Source organism: Blennius ocellaris (assembly GCF_963422515.1).
Source record: "Blennius ocellaris genome assembly, chromosome: 19".
Lineage (NCBI taxonomy): Eukaryota > Metazoa > Chordata > Actinopteri > Blenniiformes > Blenniidae > Blennius > Blennius ocellaris.
Window position 1 is genome coordinate 20,985,002 of NC_137668.1, and position 14,916 is coordinate 20,999,917.

At 40.9% G+C, this 14,916-nt stretch overlaps 1 protein-coding gene across 4 annotated transcripts in view; it reads right to left on the reverse strand.

The window, feature by feature from the left end:
• Positions 1-2,296: 2,296 nt before the first annotated feature.
• rnpc3 (RNA-binding region (RNP1, RRM) containing 3) overlaps positions 2,297-14,916 on the reverse strand; it is a 30,703-nt gene continuing 18,083 nt past the window's right edge. For 3 of the 4 annotated variants that reach the window (XM_080514776.1, XM_080514777.1, XM_080514774.1), the window contains exons 7-16: positions 14,470-14,538; positions 13,208-13,344; positions 12,911-13,036; positions 12,416-12,558; positions 9,390-9,560; positions 7,694-7,788; positions 7,538-7,596; positions 4,143-4,275; positions 2,702-2,779; positions 2,343-2,584 (exon numbers count right to left, since the gene is read on the reverse strand). In XM_080514776.1, coding sequence (XP_080370902.1) covers positions 2,711-2,779; positions 4,143-4,275; positions 7,538-7,596; positions 7,694-7,788; positions 9,390-9,560; positions 12,416-12,558; positions 12,911-13,036; positions 13,208-13,344; positions 14,470-14,538 — 1,002 coding nt within the window. In that variant the 3' untranslated portion in view covers positions 2,343-2,584; positions 2,702-2,710. Of the gene's footprint in view, positions 2,313-2,342; positions 2,585-2,701; positions 2,780-4,142; positions 4,276-7,537; positions 7,597-7,693; positions 7,789-9,389; positions 9,561-12,415; positions 12,559-12,910; positions 13,037-13,207; positions 13,345-14,469; positions 14,539-14,916 lie in introns of those variants that run through there. The other variant, XM_080514775.1, reaches the window with a different exon arrangement.

Here is a 14,916-nt window from a genome sequence, read left to right on the forward strand (position 1 = left end):
AACAAATTGGTATTATCAAAAGCAGGCATTGAAGTTGCATTTCCCTGTATACAATATTATTTATTGGACAATTCTCAGGCAAAACTATATATATATATATATATATATATATATATAAAATGGTAGTTGTCCCAGCAAACAAATGTTGACATGAAGCATGGAATTACCCATTTTAAAAGGACTTAAACTTCTAAAATTGGCAGCATGTTCGGGAGCAACTTATGATTTTTAAATCTTTTGTACATTTCCTTCAGGATGACATGCATTTCCCTCATAACCATTTAAAAAGGCCTTTTCAAATTTGAGTTCAATCCATGTTTTGCATCAAATATGGGTTTGACTGCTCGAGAGAAATCATGTTCTAAAACATACACCAGGCAAAGGTACAACACTGACAGCCTTATAAATTAAATTAAAAAACTTATCAATTGTTAATAAGTTATTTACCATTGGATTATTTTCAGGAGACTTTAAAAAAAAAAAATAGGGTATTAAGTAGAATTCATTACATATGACTGTCATGATTTTATATACAGAAGTTGGCAACATTACTTGTTATTTACAAAAACAAGAAATATAATAAAATATATTTATTGTATTGTTGGTATGAGTGGAGTAGACAATGGAATGTCTCTACAGTTTAACATTAAAACTTTAATAAAATAACTTTATTATGGCACTAGTAGATTTGAACGACCAATCAGGTGTCTGGTTTGTTTTTACCTCCACGACTGGGCGTCTTCCAGCGGGTCTTCCCTCCTTCCACGAGTGACTCGACAATGTCAATAAACATCACTTTTCTTTTCTTTTGGTCCAGAACGAGAGATAGAAACTTCTTTTCTGTGAGAAAAGTCTAGAAATTTCCAGGAAACAATCCAAATCTGGTCCAGTTTCTCTTCTCATCGTGTTTATCAGCGTGGAATCCACTGGACAAGAAGGTGGAGCTGCATTGCTCCGTCCTGTTCCTGCTGCACACCTGAATCCAATCATCATCATCAAGCTACATTAAGAATGCAGCAGGAAGTATTCTTGAAGGGAAAGGACTCCACACTAAAATTCATCGAGTTAATTTAGAAAAAAATAAAAAAATCCAAAAAATAGTCCACAGGTGGCATAGATACACCACGTGCACAGGTTTCTAAATCACAATTATTTAGTTTTTTGGGGGGTTTTCAAAGGACTGTTCGAACACATAAGCCTATTGTAGTCAGTCGATTGTAAAAAGACAATAGAAAAGGCAAAAACAGAAATCAATCAAACAGCACCCACACACAGAAAAAAATCAGCAAACAAAAGTCTACATCAGTCAGTAATACATATCAAAAGAAAAGACCCAAAATATTTAGGAATTTATTGGATAAATTAATGTCAAATATTTACCAGACGTATAAAATATAAGATGCTTCTTACCAAGCCAGTGTCTTAATCGTATTCTTAACAAGCATTGATCACTGAATTATGTTAATCTATTCTGTAATATATGTACATTCTATGAGGTTCAAATGTGGTTAAATTCTCCTTCTCATGAGGTCAGATGCCAATATTGTTTGAATTTGGCTTGCAGGTTGAAGTAAATAATGCTCCAACATGTGATATCATGGATTTTCTCACACTTTCATCCATCTTCTATATTTATTCCAACAGGGTTGAAAGGTCCTGGAGCCGAACCCAGCTGATGGTGGATGAAGGTAGGACACACCCAGAACCGGTCACAGGTCAAACACAGATATCAACACACACAGTTGTAGGCAATCGAGTTACCAACTCATGTCAAACGTGTTTTAAAACACTTCCAGTGAGTTCAACTAAAATACCCTACAATGTTGTAAGGACTCAATGAAGTGTGAGAACATGGGCCACTGCTCATATGTGAAGACTAAACTCCTTTTAATTTCCAAGTGTTCAGACAGCTGAGCTGCTGAGGGGAGTTCATCCTGTGAGTTTACTCGCTATACTCACACAGAAGGGGACAGCCAGGGATTGTAAAGGTAAGCTAACCCACACCCAGTAATTTCCCACAGACTGCAGACTGTTTGGTTTGTTTGCCGTCTCTTCAGAGCTGTGTGTGTTTTTTTTCCCTCCCCGTTTTGAAAGCGTACCATCTGCCCAGAGAGCCAAGCTCAATTTCATACCTTCAAATAGTCTGTATTTACTCAGCAGGACTAAAAGTTTGGGACGAGAAGCAATCAGTTCGGACGATTTAGCTGAAGACATCGTGTTTGAGTATTAAAAAAAAAATCACACAAGTGGTTATTTTAATAAAACAATTTATTAGTAAAGAATGGATGAAGACAATCTCCGGTGACCACCATCTGAAATTCAGTCAAACAAGGTAGACATCAATGCAAAGAGTTTTTTTTTTAAAAAGGCACTAAAATAGCACATAAAGATGCAGGAACAAAGCAAAATCCTGACTTGAGACTACAATACATGTCAAATTGCTTCAAGTTCCACTAGTTCCACAATAACTACAATTACACCGTCCTATTTGCTTTCATTCGTTTTGTTATTTTTTTCCCCCAAAGGATATGCCACAACAAGGATACAAATGGTTCAGCTGGGTCACAATATCAAGCCTTGGCATCTTGAATAAAGTGTAAACACAGTTGTGAAGAGAAAACAGCATTAAAACAGTTTGACCTCCTCATACAGTTATAGTGAGAGACAGGTATCAGGTTCAATCCATCAGTGTTCCGCTCACCTGTCAGCTTCATCGTTGTTTGGCTCCTCTCTTGGCATCCGAGTTATCTGCTTTTGGCCGTGCAGACCTGGCAAATTGCTGTGAGGCTGCAGTTAAGGTATGTAGGTGGAAATAGTGACACGAATGCTTCATCAAAAATAAATAAAAGAAAAAAGAAAATCAGCTAATCTCCATCTGGTTTCATTACTAAATTCCACATACCATCAGTATATTAGACAAAAACACTCCAAAAAAAAAAAAGTGTATTCCTGCAGAATTACATCCTTCACATTTATAGCAAACTGATTTAGTGTCATTTTATTTTATTCCTAATCTAGCACAAAAGCAGCTTTGAGCCACAAAGGCCCAATTCCTGATGACACTCGCTGCTTCATACCGATTTAATATGAGAAAAAGGTCACAGCTGTTTGTTCATAAATGCCAGAAGACTACTGGCCTAAAAATTGACCTTATAAGAGCCCGAGCCTCCAGCTTTTCCTGCGGTCGGCTCACATACTCAGTGACAGCTCCTGCCAATCACGGACTGATGGAAGTGCTCGGGATAAATAAAGGGGGAGGAGCCTGTTCGTTAATAAACCTCACACTTTACAGAGTCATTTTTCCATTATTTCATTTACGACTTGTAAATGACTCACAGCGGCGGCAGGTTTTAACCCGGGATCGGGCTGCACTGAAAATACAACAGTTTCATAGTTTAGCAGATCCCAAAATGCTCTATATGTGAAATTTATTCAACAGACATATTTTCTTCTATTAATTAGAAAACGCCTTGCATGTTGTAATTGCTGGGTGAGCTTTTCTAATAAAAAATGCTTAAAAAAAAGTGAACATACATCAGAAAAAGAATCGCCTTATTGAGATTCCAACTGCTTAAATTGTATAAATATGACTGCAACGGTAGCGTTTGTGGACATAACGTAATTGAGCAGCTGGTGATAAAGTAAAGATGTTCAAAACGGCTCCGTCACTTTAATCTCACCTGGATCGGAGCGAGACGCTGGACAATACCCCGAGTAAACTCCACCGCAGACGTCTCTGTTCATTCGCCAGAGCTGGAAGACTAATATGCTGCCGGCGAGCTAATTGGCTCTGGGATGCACATTAAAAGAGCGTCAAAATCAATAAGCTTGTTCCATTAGACAGGTTCGAAAGTTGATGCACAATTATCTGTGTTGGGTGAGAGGAAGAGCAGGTGGCGGCTCAGGGCTGCCAGGAATTAGTCCACTTCCTCATGAGGTCCGGAGCCAGCGATGCGTGAGCGGACGGGAGCGTCCAAGTGACGCACAGCGCCACCTAACTGTCGCATTGTCACGGCTGCTGCCGACGATTTTCTTACTGTCTTTTACAACCTATTAAAGAAAAAGTAAATAAAAAAAAACCTCACTGCCTGTATTTACACTGCTTATCAATCCTCGTCTCGTGAGACGGGATGAAAGGATACGACGACGAGGGGTTTGTCGTAGAGAACGTAGCCGTTGGTTTCCCGCAGGGCCTTCTCTGCACTCCGCTCGCTGGGGAGTCCCACGAAGGCCTGGCCTTTCATCCGCCCCTCCTTCATCAACACGACGTCAAACCTGGGGAACGAAGCAGAGCGGGGGACTCGTCGTTATCGCCGCCGGCTCTTTCCGCCCCGCTGCCCGTCGCGTGTTACAAGCGGGGTGAGAGGACAGCCGCCCCCGCCAGCGCGTAAAGCAGCAGCTGTCAATCGTGCGTCTCGGTGAAACCCGACGACCTGCAAGTGGCCGATTTCACCGAGCAGCAATCCAAGTCCAAGACGAGCAGCAGGGGAGCCTGATGGTGCTTTTTATCATTCAGCTGCCCGACTTGCAACTTGTGCACGTCGTCGTGTTTGGGAAAGAGCTCTGCACACACACTTTTTCAACAATCATAAAGGAAACATACAATATGGAGCTGCCATTTCTCTTTCTTCATTCCATCATTTGCAGGAAGGTTTGTTTGTTTTTTTATTTTCCCTGCTTTGCAGGACATTTTATATTCCAAATCTCATCACATGAAGTCTTTATTCTGATGTCCGGTTGAGTTTCACTTTGAACATCTTCACCTGTCTATCATTGTAAATGTGAGAAAACAGAACGGAGCTTTATCTGTTTCATCTGCAATTGCAGCTAACGTGAGCTGGGTTTGTATTCAAATCGATGCCCAGGTTCTGCATGATTTCATTGAGAATATTCTTATTCTTAAAGATGTGATTGAGGAAATAACAAAATATATGTGCAAAACTCCTCCATAAACAACCGTGACGAGTTACTGATTTTCAAAGTAATATTTGAACTCCTCTTTTACTTTCCACATTGTTCATCTGTTATTATAATCCACTCTTTTCTTTTACACCCATATGAATGCAATCAGATTCATATTGCAACGCTTTATAAATCTGTTTTTTTGTTGTTGTTCATGCCTATTTAAATTACATTTTACCATATGTTTAAATATCCCTTATGTTTCTGAAGTGAAGAGATCACAGTGGCTTAAATTAATTTCTAAATTGAAATTCAAATCACATCACAGTTTGGCTCCAAGTATGAATCTCTTTGATTTTTTTGTGTGTGTTGCACAGAACAATAACTGGGACTTTTTGTTTTGTTTTTTTAACTCCCATTGTTTGAAATATTAATTTCCTGTCTTTACTGTCCCATATTCCTCCCCAAAAAAGAATATTCAATTGCTGTAGGCTGCAGCCATCAGGTTCCTTATTGTTATTTTGGCGGCTCTTCTAATTCAGCTAAATAAATAGTATTTTTCCACTTTTCATGAGTTATCTTATCCACTCATCCTCAATGCTGAGTCCTTTCTGCGTTTATAATTCTATAATTATAGGAACTTTGTTTCATTTCAAGCCAAATTGCATCAGTTTCTTTTATCACCCACATTAATATCTGTTTTCATTGAGCAGGCCAATAGTAATATATAATGCATCTCTTTCTCGTTAATTTAAGCTCTTTTCACGAACGTGGGATTTGAACTCGAGTCAATGTGCCTCTGATCTGTTCGCGTCGCAGTGCTTTCCAGATGTGGAGCTAATTTTTAACAAGTTGGTCAATTTGTGGTGGAAAAAACCCACAACAAAACACCAACACATGTTCATGACAACAGCTGCACGATGAGCCACTTAAGGCAGATTTGTGATCACAGAAATCTAATGATCAAACAAAGGCCGTCTTTAATGTCACACAGCTGTCTGTGGCTACACAGCGACTGAGGTTGAAAAACGACAGCGCGAGCAGGTCTCGTCCATGCAAACCGGCTCCCGCTCTCAAATATCAGTGGGAATGAGCAGCGGCCGAGCGAGCGCTGCATTAAATGAGATCTATGCAAAGGACGGTTCGATGTGGCAGGAACATCTTTAGTTTTACGCCGCACCGATCGACTGCCCTCCGTACACGAGCTGCTGTTCAAAGATTCATCCGTTCTGGGGACGCCTTGGGTAAAGCTACTCAAGATGTGAGGAATCTGCTGGTTTAGTGTGAACAGAGAGCTGAAACAAAAGTGAAATTTGACTGTGCTCATGTACAACCCACTCACTGCATGGAATGTTGGACAGAATCAGAATGTGTCAAGTTGCTCCCTGGTGGCTGATATCTGCTCAGGCATTTAATTTTTACACACACAAAAAAAAACCCCATAAAAGATTAATGATAAAATATTGTATTGTTCTAAACTGCTTTAACTTGTATATTGTTCTAACTTGTCTTTTTTCCTGCAAGTTTAAATTGTCTGTCAAAAACCAAAACATCCCTAATCACTGATATGGATTAATGAGGGTACAGAATTACTGAAGCAGAGCCACATTTCTTGCGAAACGAACATTAGATCAATTATCTGCAACACTTTCAAGCTCGAGACGTAAACTGCCTGCTGTACAAATTCCATTTTAGTTAAAAACTTATGTTAAGCTGAGGCTGTTAGAGGGAGAAAAGGATGATCATTACGTGGCTGCATCCAACAGGTGTTTAATAGGATTATCGTCTGGGGTTTTGGTTTCTAATCAGTTATCCGAACGTGATAAAAATAGGATGCGATGCTGTGATTGGCAGCTGCTGGAGTCACACCGAAGCGTGTCAGGCGTCAGGGGTACGAGTGATACTCCCATAGTGGAAGGTGGCCGTGGAAAGTTTGAATGCAGTCGTGTGCATTTATTTCACCATGTATGAGAAACCTTAGCTACTAAAAGTGTGTTAAAAAACAATGACATTTAATTCTTTGTTTTTTCGACACTCCACTGGAAGCCATCGACCACGAAAATGTATGGAAGCATAAATCCACCACATTATTGCGCCTCCATCAGGAGCGGGTGGGTGAAATGCGCAGTTATGTTCCGAGTCACAATGGGATCTTGAGGAATTTTCTGGGAGTATTTATCTGCATGGCCACGAGCGATCCGCTAACAAACTGTAAAAACTCATAAACAACCGTTTCCACCAAAAAAAAATGCAATTAAAGGAGCAGGTCACAAAAGGATAAACTCGTCCTCTGGCACCTTTTCCTGTTTATCACCTGCATCTGTGTTCAGAGTCTGGCCTCCGCATCAACTCGGTTTGATGACTCAGGTGGAATATTTTATTTTGAAGTGCTGCTGATGCGCAAACATTAAAAAAAAAAAGAAAAAAAAAGGAAACGTCCCTCCTGATCTCTCGCATCAGTTTGGATACTTATTAATAACACAAGGCAGAGTCAGCATGAATTACTAAAAACTCTCAGGAGAAAGTGACAAAATTAAAAGTGACAGAAATAGCTGGCGAGAGACGCGGCGACCCCATCAGTAAAAAAAAAAAAAAAAAAACAGAGCCGAGATTGACAAGGAGAGCGTTTACATACATGTTTCTCTCGGCTTCAGACGAAGGGTCGATGTAGCGCCCGTAGATGTACTTCAAATCCTGAAGGACAAATGAGTATTATAATCAAACACACTTCTACGACACCTGGATTCACACAAACACGCAGAAAGGGGTCAAAGGCTATAAATGGACCTACCTTCTCCCCCACTTGCTTTGCGATGTTCTTCACATACAATCTGCAGGTCGGCTCCCCCGGTTCGTAATTTTTGAACACAGACATCCTTTTTATCTCTGTTTTAAAGGAGAGTGAGAGAGAAGAACATTTTTTTGATGCAAGCTGAATTTAAAAAATAAAAACAGTGACAAAGGACCGCTGGCTTGCCGACGCCAACATTTAAATAAATTCAAAGTCACTGCGGCTCAATGCGCGACGCCCAATGTTTTATTTAAGATGGAAGAATGAAGCTGAGAGATGCACCGAGATCTTACAGCAGTGATTACACACCCGATCCCGGCACCTGCAGCTCAGTTTATTCTACCATATTACTTGTATATATCACGTCTGGGCGGTGGCGGGCTGCATTGGTATGGAAAACATGAGCGAGATACAAGCCGCTTCCACCGAGGGAACTATAAAGTAAAGAGAAGGAGGCCTTTTCAGTCGTGTTTGCTGCTATTCCAAAGGAGACACCCCAACCCCCCCATCCTACCCCCCCCAACTCTCATGGTGCACGTTTTGCTGACATCTAAGTTGTAAAACCATGAAACTCCTAGTAGTAACCTGGCAGTTAAATGCTCTGAAGTCTTAGAAGTGTCATACCTGTTATGCCTTTTAACCCCCCCCGCCCTTCATTTCAATGTTGTTGTTTTTTAAACATGCAAAAGAAATAAGAAAATGTTTGCATTTTGATGATTTATTGAATTATAAAAATGTATTCCATTTATCTTGAATGCATTTTGGTCCAAAAAAGTCAACGTCTCTATATCTAATAATTTTTTTTATTAAAGTTCAGATTTACCAAGATTAAGTGGATTCTACAGTGAAACGTTGATTCTTTGAGAGTTTTGCAATGTTGCACATCTTGTTTTATAATTATTCAACTCAGTTCTAAAAATATGTATTAAAATGACTATTAAACGAATAACGTCACACTACAAAAGGGCGTGCTCAGAATATTTGTTACATGGCCAATTGTTTTTCATTATATAGACAAAAAAAAGTTGCCGTCGATATTGTAGTTCTGTGATAAAAGCCCCATATTACCACTTTCATATTTACTGTTTGCAACTCTATTGTCTTTTTTGTCATTTGTGTTTTGTTACACTATTTCACAACCTACATTTTTCTCTTTTCTTTTCTCTTCTCCAGATTAACAATTGAGAACTAGCAGGACCTAAGTTACCTTTACTTAAGTTCATGAAAACTCTGTCATGTTTATTGGCTTATTGGAATAAACTTATGTGGTTGAGGAGTCTAATGCTGCCTTCAGCATGGATGTTTTCATAAAACACACCCTTGCAATATGACATTTAATGGTATTTCAGAAGCAACAAGGGAGCTCGATTTTACTGATCTGGAGGCTATGAGCATCTTCGTTATCAGACGTTTCATTATTTATGGAAACAGTGCAACCTAGTGGACAATTTAAGAGCAGCGGTTACTTTCAATCACAAAAACAGCAATTAATGTTATTTGTATACTTTGTAAGGCCTTTCCGACCCGGACTGAACCCTCATGCAGCCCAGTTTAGGCCCACAGGCCTCGATTTCACACCTAAAAAAACCCAGCTTTTTCTCGAGAATCACCACTTTTTGATGAGTTCTGCTCCTTGCTCAACCCCAAGAGCTTTCTGGTAGCACCCACAAAGCGCCACCTCGCAGGTCATATTCACCATCTCTTGACAGCCGCCCTTTCTCCAGCTCCTTCCTGGAGACGACGTCGGACGGGAGATCGTCGTCGTCGCTGCGCTCCTCCTCCTGCTGCGGTGCCTGGGCGCTGGGGTAAAGCTTCCCGAAGCCGTCCGGCTCTGCCGCGCCGCCGGGGGCCACCTCCGTGACGCCCGCTTGGAGAGAAGATGAGACGGCGTTAAAAGACGCAAAACAACAACGCTTTATTCATTTTGAGTGCGTTTCACAGTGAGGAGACGCTGGATATAAAACGGGAAGCGGATGATCTCCCTCCAGCGTAGAAGTTTTCAAAGTGTCCACCGATAGCAGATGGTGAAATAATCACTTCCAAAATGTTTATCCTCTTTGGTAAATAACGCACGCCGGAGACGGGAGAGTGGAATCAAATCCTCTTAGTCCCAACTTGTTTAACATCTTGATATTCATAAACTTCTCGCTGTGGCACCACTTCTGATCGGACTAAATAATGATGATTTCTTTGTCGGGTTTTGGTACGATAAATAGGTAATGAAAGAGTGGAATGGCGGCGTCTCCGGATTGAACCGGTGGCGCCTTCAGTCCGTCTCAAAGAGCTGCAATCAAAACCTGCGGCTGCTCAGAAAACATGAGTTTGAAAGGCGGTGGGAAGGATAACTCTTGAGTGCACGCACACACATGCACGCACACACACACACACACACACACACGTTGCAGATGGAATTACTAAGAGCAGTGAGCCTCTACAAATCCAAAGAGGAGGGGGGAAAAAAAAAAACAAGCTTGTCATCCACATGAGGTGTGTGTGTGTGTGTGTGTGTGTATATATATGTGTGTGCAGTGGAGCAAGAAGCTTTGCTGATACACTCTGCAGAGAACTAGATCACTGCTTTCAAAATTATCCTCCTTCTTATCTGCCCCACTACCACCAGCAGCACCAGCAGCACCCCTTTTCATTTAAATAGGTTGTTTATCGGACCCCCCTCCCCCCACCTTCCACCCGACGTCCCCAAAACAAGACTAATCCAAAAAGCCACCTGTCATAGTTTATCTTCCCACCGCCTTTAGGAAATCTTTTGTGTTTGACTTTGAGATCTATTTTACTTCTCCGGGACTTGCCGGGGAGTGAAGTTGTAGCGAGGGAGAAGGGAGATAAGGCCAACTGACAAGTAACACAGGCTGTGCCCTCAATGACATTTGCTGGTAAAGATAATGGGAAAAGCTTTTTCTGGTGCAAGTTTCTCCTGTGATATACAACCGTGTGACACTTGGCTCTGACTTCGCCCATGTTGAGGGCTCTAACTTATGTCAATAGGAGCATCAAGCCACCTCCTGCGAGAACGTGATAATAAACATGATGTATAGTAATAATCAGACCCTTTAGTGCCTGTCTAGCACAGGGGGGAGTAGGTGAGCCCCGTTTTTATGCATTTTACAGGGATTCCCCAAATATATCAGGAGAATATAGCACTGGTTGGATTACCTTTTCTTTTTTTTTTTTTTTAAGTTAAATGCATTTTCTATTAAATTAAGTCTATTCTGTGAATGAGCATATTAAAGACTTACCTGTGTGGAAATAATGAAATAACATATTTTTTAGACGATATGAATCTAAAAAGATAAGACAACATCTTTCAGTGCATCCATATTTACGATTGACTAGGTGAGGTAACATTTCTCAAATCTGACACCTGTGGAATTTGTTGAACTTTTTCATAAAATGACTCATTGCTAATACTTAATTTTCTTTGTGTTGAGTTATCAGATAAAATTGAGAAGGAAATTAGTTTTTTTTTGATCAATTGTTCCAATTAGTTTGAGATAAAATAATAATAATAATAATAATAATAATACAGTGCATCTGCTAATTCTTTAATATTACGGTTTTTAAGAGTGCTGAGAAGATAATGTTAAAAATATGACACATTGATGAATCTGTGATTGGATGTTATAAATGTTTTAACTACAGAAGATCTGGGAGCAGCATTGATGACTAAATGAGCTCCTTTCTATGTTGTCTGGTATTTTTTTTAATAATTTTCTAGACATCATAAATTATATAGGAATCTATTTACTACAGACTTTCACTGTTGCACGGTATCTAAAACTTTTCTACCTGTGTGGGGGTTTTTTTGTGTTTTTTTGTTTTCGTCTATTGTGCCAAAGTCATTATCAGTGCAAATTTTTAATCCTCTTTACATGTTAATCTGAAACACTGTGTCACATTGTCACTGAAATTTGCTGTACAAATACCTTGAAGCACCATCTCAGTCATCCACTTTACTTGTAGTTTCACGGGCATTACTTCAGTCTTTAAGTACATTACATATTGTTATGAGTCCGCTGTGTGGCTGGTGAGCCTCTTCTGACTTGGAAAAGTTCTCCTTTTTCGATAATATATCGAAATGTTGGGTTTTACTGGCCTCCAGCAGTTGGAGTGACTCCTGAGCTTGAAAATTGAGAAAGACGTTTGTGTTGCAAAGTAATGCAAGTTAAAGTTATGAATATAGCAGGAATCTGCACTGGTATTTCTAATAAACATAGTTTATTATAAGTGGGTTTTGCACTTGATTTTCTTGTATATTGTGTAATGTTCTGGCCTGAACTCACTTGTTCTTGCCAGGACGCAACGTCCCTGGTCTTTCGAAGAGTGTGTCCACCTTTGCAGGTAAGTATGTTGGAAATAAAACATTTTTAATCAAGGCTTTAATTCCAAGCAGCCGAAAACAATTGATGGAACTGGAGGTGAATTTAAAATTATTAGTTTTATTTAAACATCGATGGAGATTTGTTTAATTTTTTTTTTTAATTCTTCCAGCGCTCAGCTTTCTTTGTCCCTTTACATTATGCATTATGACTAATCACAAGAGAAGCAATTAGTGCGAGTTCTTTAGTTTCTCTCTGTGATATCATCGTATAGCTGAATATTTTTAAAGTTTTGATGAACGAGTTCCTTCGATTATGAAGCATCACCTGGAGGTGAGCAGATCTGCGGCAGACTGAAGTGAAGCGATGTGCAGATTGATGCCCTCACCTGTGCCTTCGCCCTCATGCCGGCCTGGCTCGCTCTCCTCCGCGACAGCTGCCACTTCTGGAACGGAGATGTTGAACTCGATTTTGCGTGGGCCAGCGGCGCCGGGCTGCTCGAACACGTCGGAGGGCTGCAGCACCGGAGCGCTGAGGACGAGACACAATCACTGATCTGCTCCACACAGGCCCTAAAAAAAAAAGAGACCCCCTCGCTAGAACCCGGCTTATAGTTTGGGATACTCGGCACTTGCCAGCAGGAGATATTGCCCAGTCTGACACTCTGGGTGTGTGTTTATAGCTCAGACCCAGAGTTTGTGGGTTGTCATTAAGGGAGCCTGACGCCGAGACAATAAGTCTCTGAGCCACACCGGGCTGTCTTTATGAGGAAGGACTTATTGTCTGGAGGGTTTTTGTCCTCCGTTTTTAGCCGCCTATGAATACTGTCTTGAGATGAGCTGTGCGTGAGGACTGTTGACATGCATGGATGCCTTCGGTGTACCTCTGAGAGTCTGGTTTGGGAGCGAAGAGTAGATCCTTGATCTTGGGCTTCTTTCTCTTTGAAGCAGTTTTTGGTCTCAGGGGTCTCTTGCATGCTTGGTTGACCAGGCCCATCAGACGAGCAATCCTGAAATAAAGCAAGCACGGGGAATAAGAGGGGGAACGTCTGACTCATACACAAAAATAAATTCACAGGCAATTTCGCCACTTTTTCCTTATTACTGAAGAATATTGAAATGAACTATAACTACATGGGTGAAGTCTACTCTAACGAGCGGGATCATCTCCTCTTCCTCACCTCTCTTTGTCTTCGTCGTCTCCACTCTCGTACTCGGACTCTTCCCCGCTGGACAGCTCCATCTCCTCCTCTGGCAGCGGGGGGTAGTCGGGAGGGAAGGGAGGAGGCATGGGGACGGGCGGCAGCAGCTCAGACTGCTGAAAACACCAAGAAAACAAGCTGCGTTGCATCTCCTTCGTTCACGCTGGAATTCGCAGTCACGTATGCTTCACATATTGTGGGACTGACACTTTGCATTGCACTTGGTGAGGTGAGGTTTGGATGCAGATGCTTGGCCAAGCAAACCCTCCACGACACTCTCTAATTGGCACCACATTTGATCGAGGCCTGGGTCTGGTGTGAAAAAAAAAAAAAATCGGAATTGCGGCTTTCACACGGCCACAAAACAGGTCAGATAAGTGTTGCTTGTGAGCAAAAGAAGCGAACTGGGTTGTATTTCCCTGCAGTGTGAGCGAGGCCCTAGTCTGCATCCATGGAAGGAGATTGTACGGAAAATATTTTTGGTAATATAAAACATTTTAGGATGAAGTTGCATTAAGTCTTCAATGCTGATCTTTCCTCACAAGGCTCGATTACTTTATCACCTCAATATCAAACTTTGTTAAAATATATATTCTCATTTTATGAGTGCGTTTGGATTACATTTCATTGTTTGAACACTATTTGGCAAGTATGGGTGAAAGTGTCCATGAAGGCCTCTGATTTGCTCCGATATATTAAAGTGTAAAAAAAAAAGGACAGAACGAGAGTGTGACTCCCCACAAAAGGTCTCTGTAAACAAGGTTTGGGTCTGTTTCGAGTTACATGAGGACACAGAGGTTTTATCTGCCTTTAAATCCACAGAAGGTCTCTGGTTTGCTCTACTACAAAAAAACTATGTCTGAGTCTCTAACAAAGGAAGGCAAAGGTCATGAAATGCAGCTCTTTTGATCCCTTTCTTTGCATTTTGTGATTTCATTGAAAGAAAAATGACAAACCGTAGACCTGAAGGCATTCTTGCTTTACAGCATTTCTGCACAACTGCCGCAAACCTTTGCAAACTTATTGGATGAATATCTGCTGATTGTAGCTTTGCTTCTGCACAATAATTGTGATAAAGCAAAAAGTAGAAAACCAGTGTTCTGTGGGAGTATTTCAACAATATACTTCTTAAAAAAAAAAAAAATGGAATGCAAACAATTTATATCTGAATCATCAATGAGGTATTTAAGTCTTTTATGCTTCTTTTTTTTTTAATATACCACGTTAGTAGAGAAGCTTACCATGGGTGGTCTGGCGGTGATTGGGCCAAAAGGACAGGGTAAATTCATCTTGTTCATCAGATGAAGTACCTGTATAATTCAAGATATGAATATGTAAGCAGTGCTCGTCATATTGGAAAATTCACACTGCAAGCCGGGCGGGAGCCGCTAATATAAACATACTGCTGCTCTCAAAGAGGAAGCCTGTAACTTGGGCTCCATATGTAAAGCAGACTGCCAGGGCTTTTGCATACAAATTCCGAGGATGAAGGTGAGATCGAGGCTGTAGCGAGATACCTACGGCGAGGCTGAGCACCGGCCCCGGCTCCTTCACGGCACACCAGCACCACCAAGATGCTGCCGGTGGAAGTTGCAGCAATGAAAAGCCCGGCTCCCAGGGAAATGTTAAACCCATAACTCATGCCTCCCACTTACGGTTTATTAGTAATACCCGCTCCTCAAATTGTA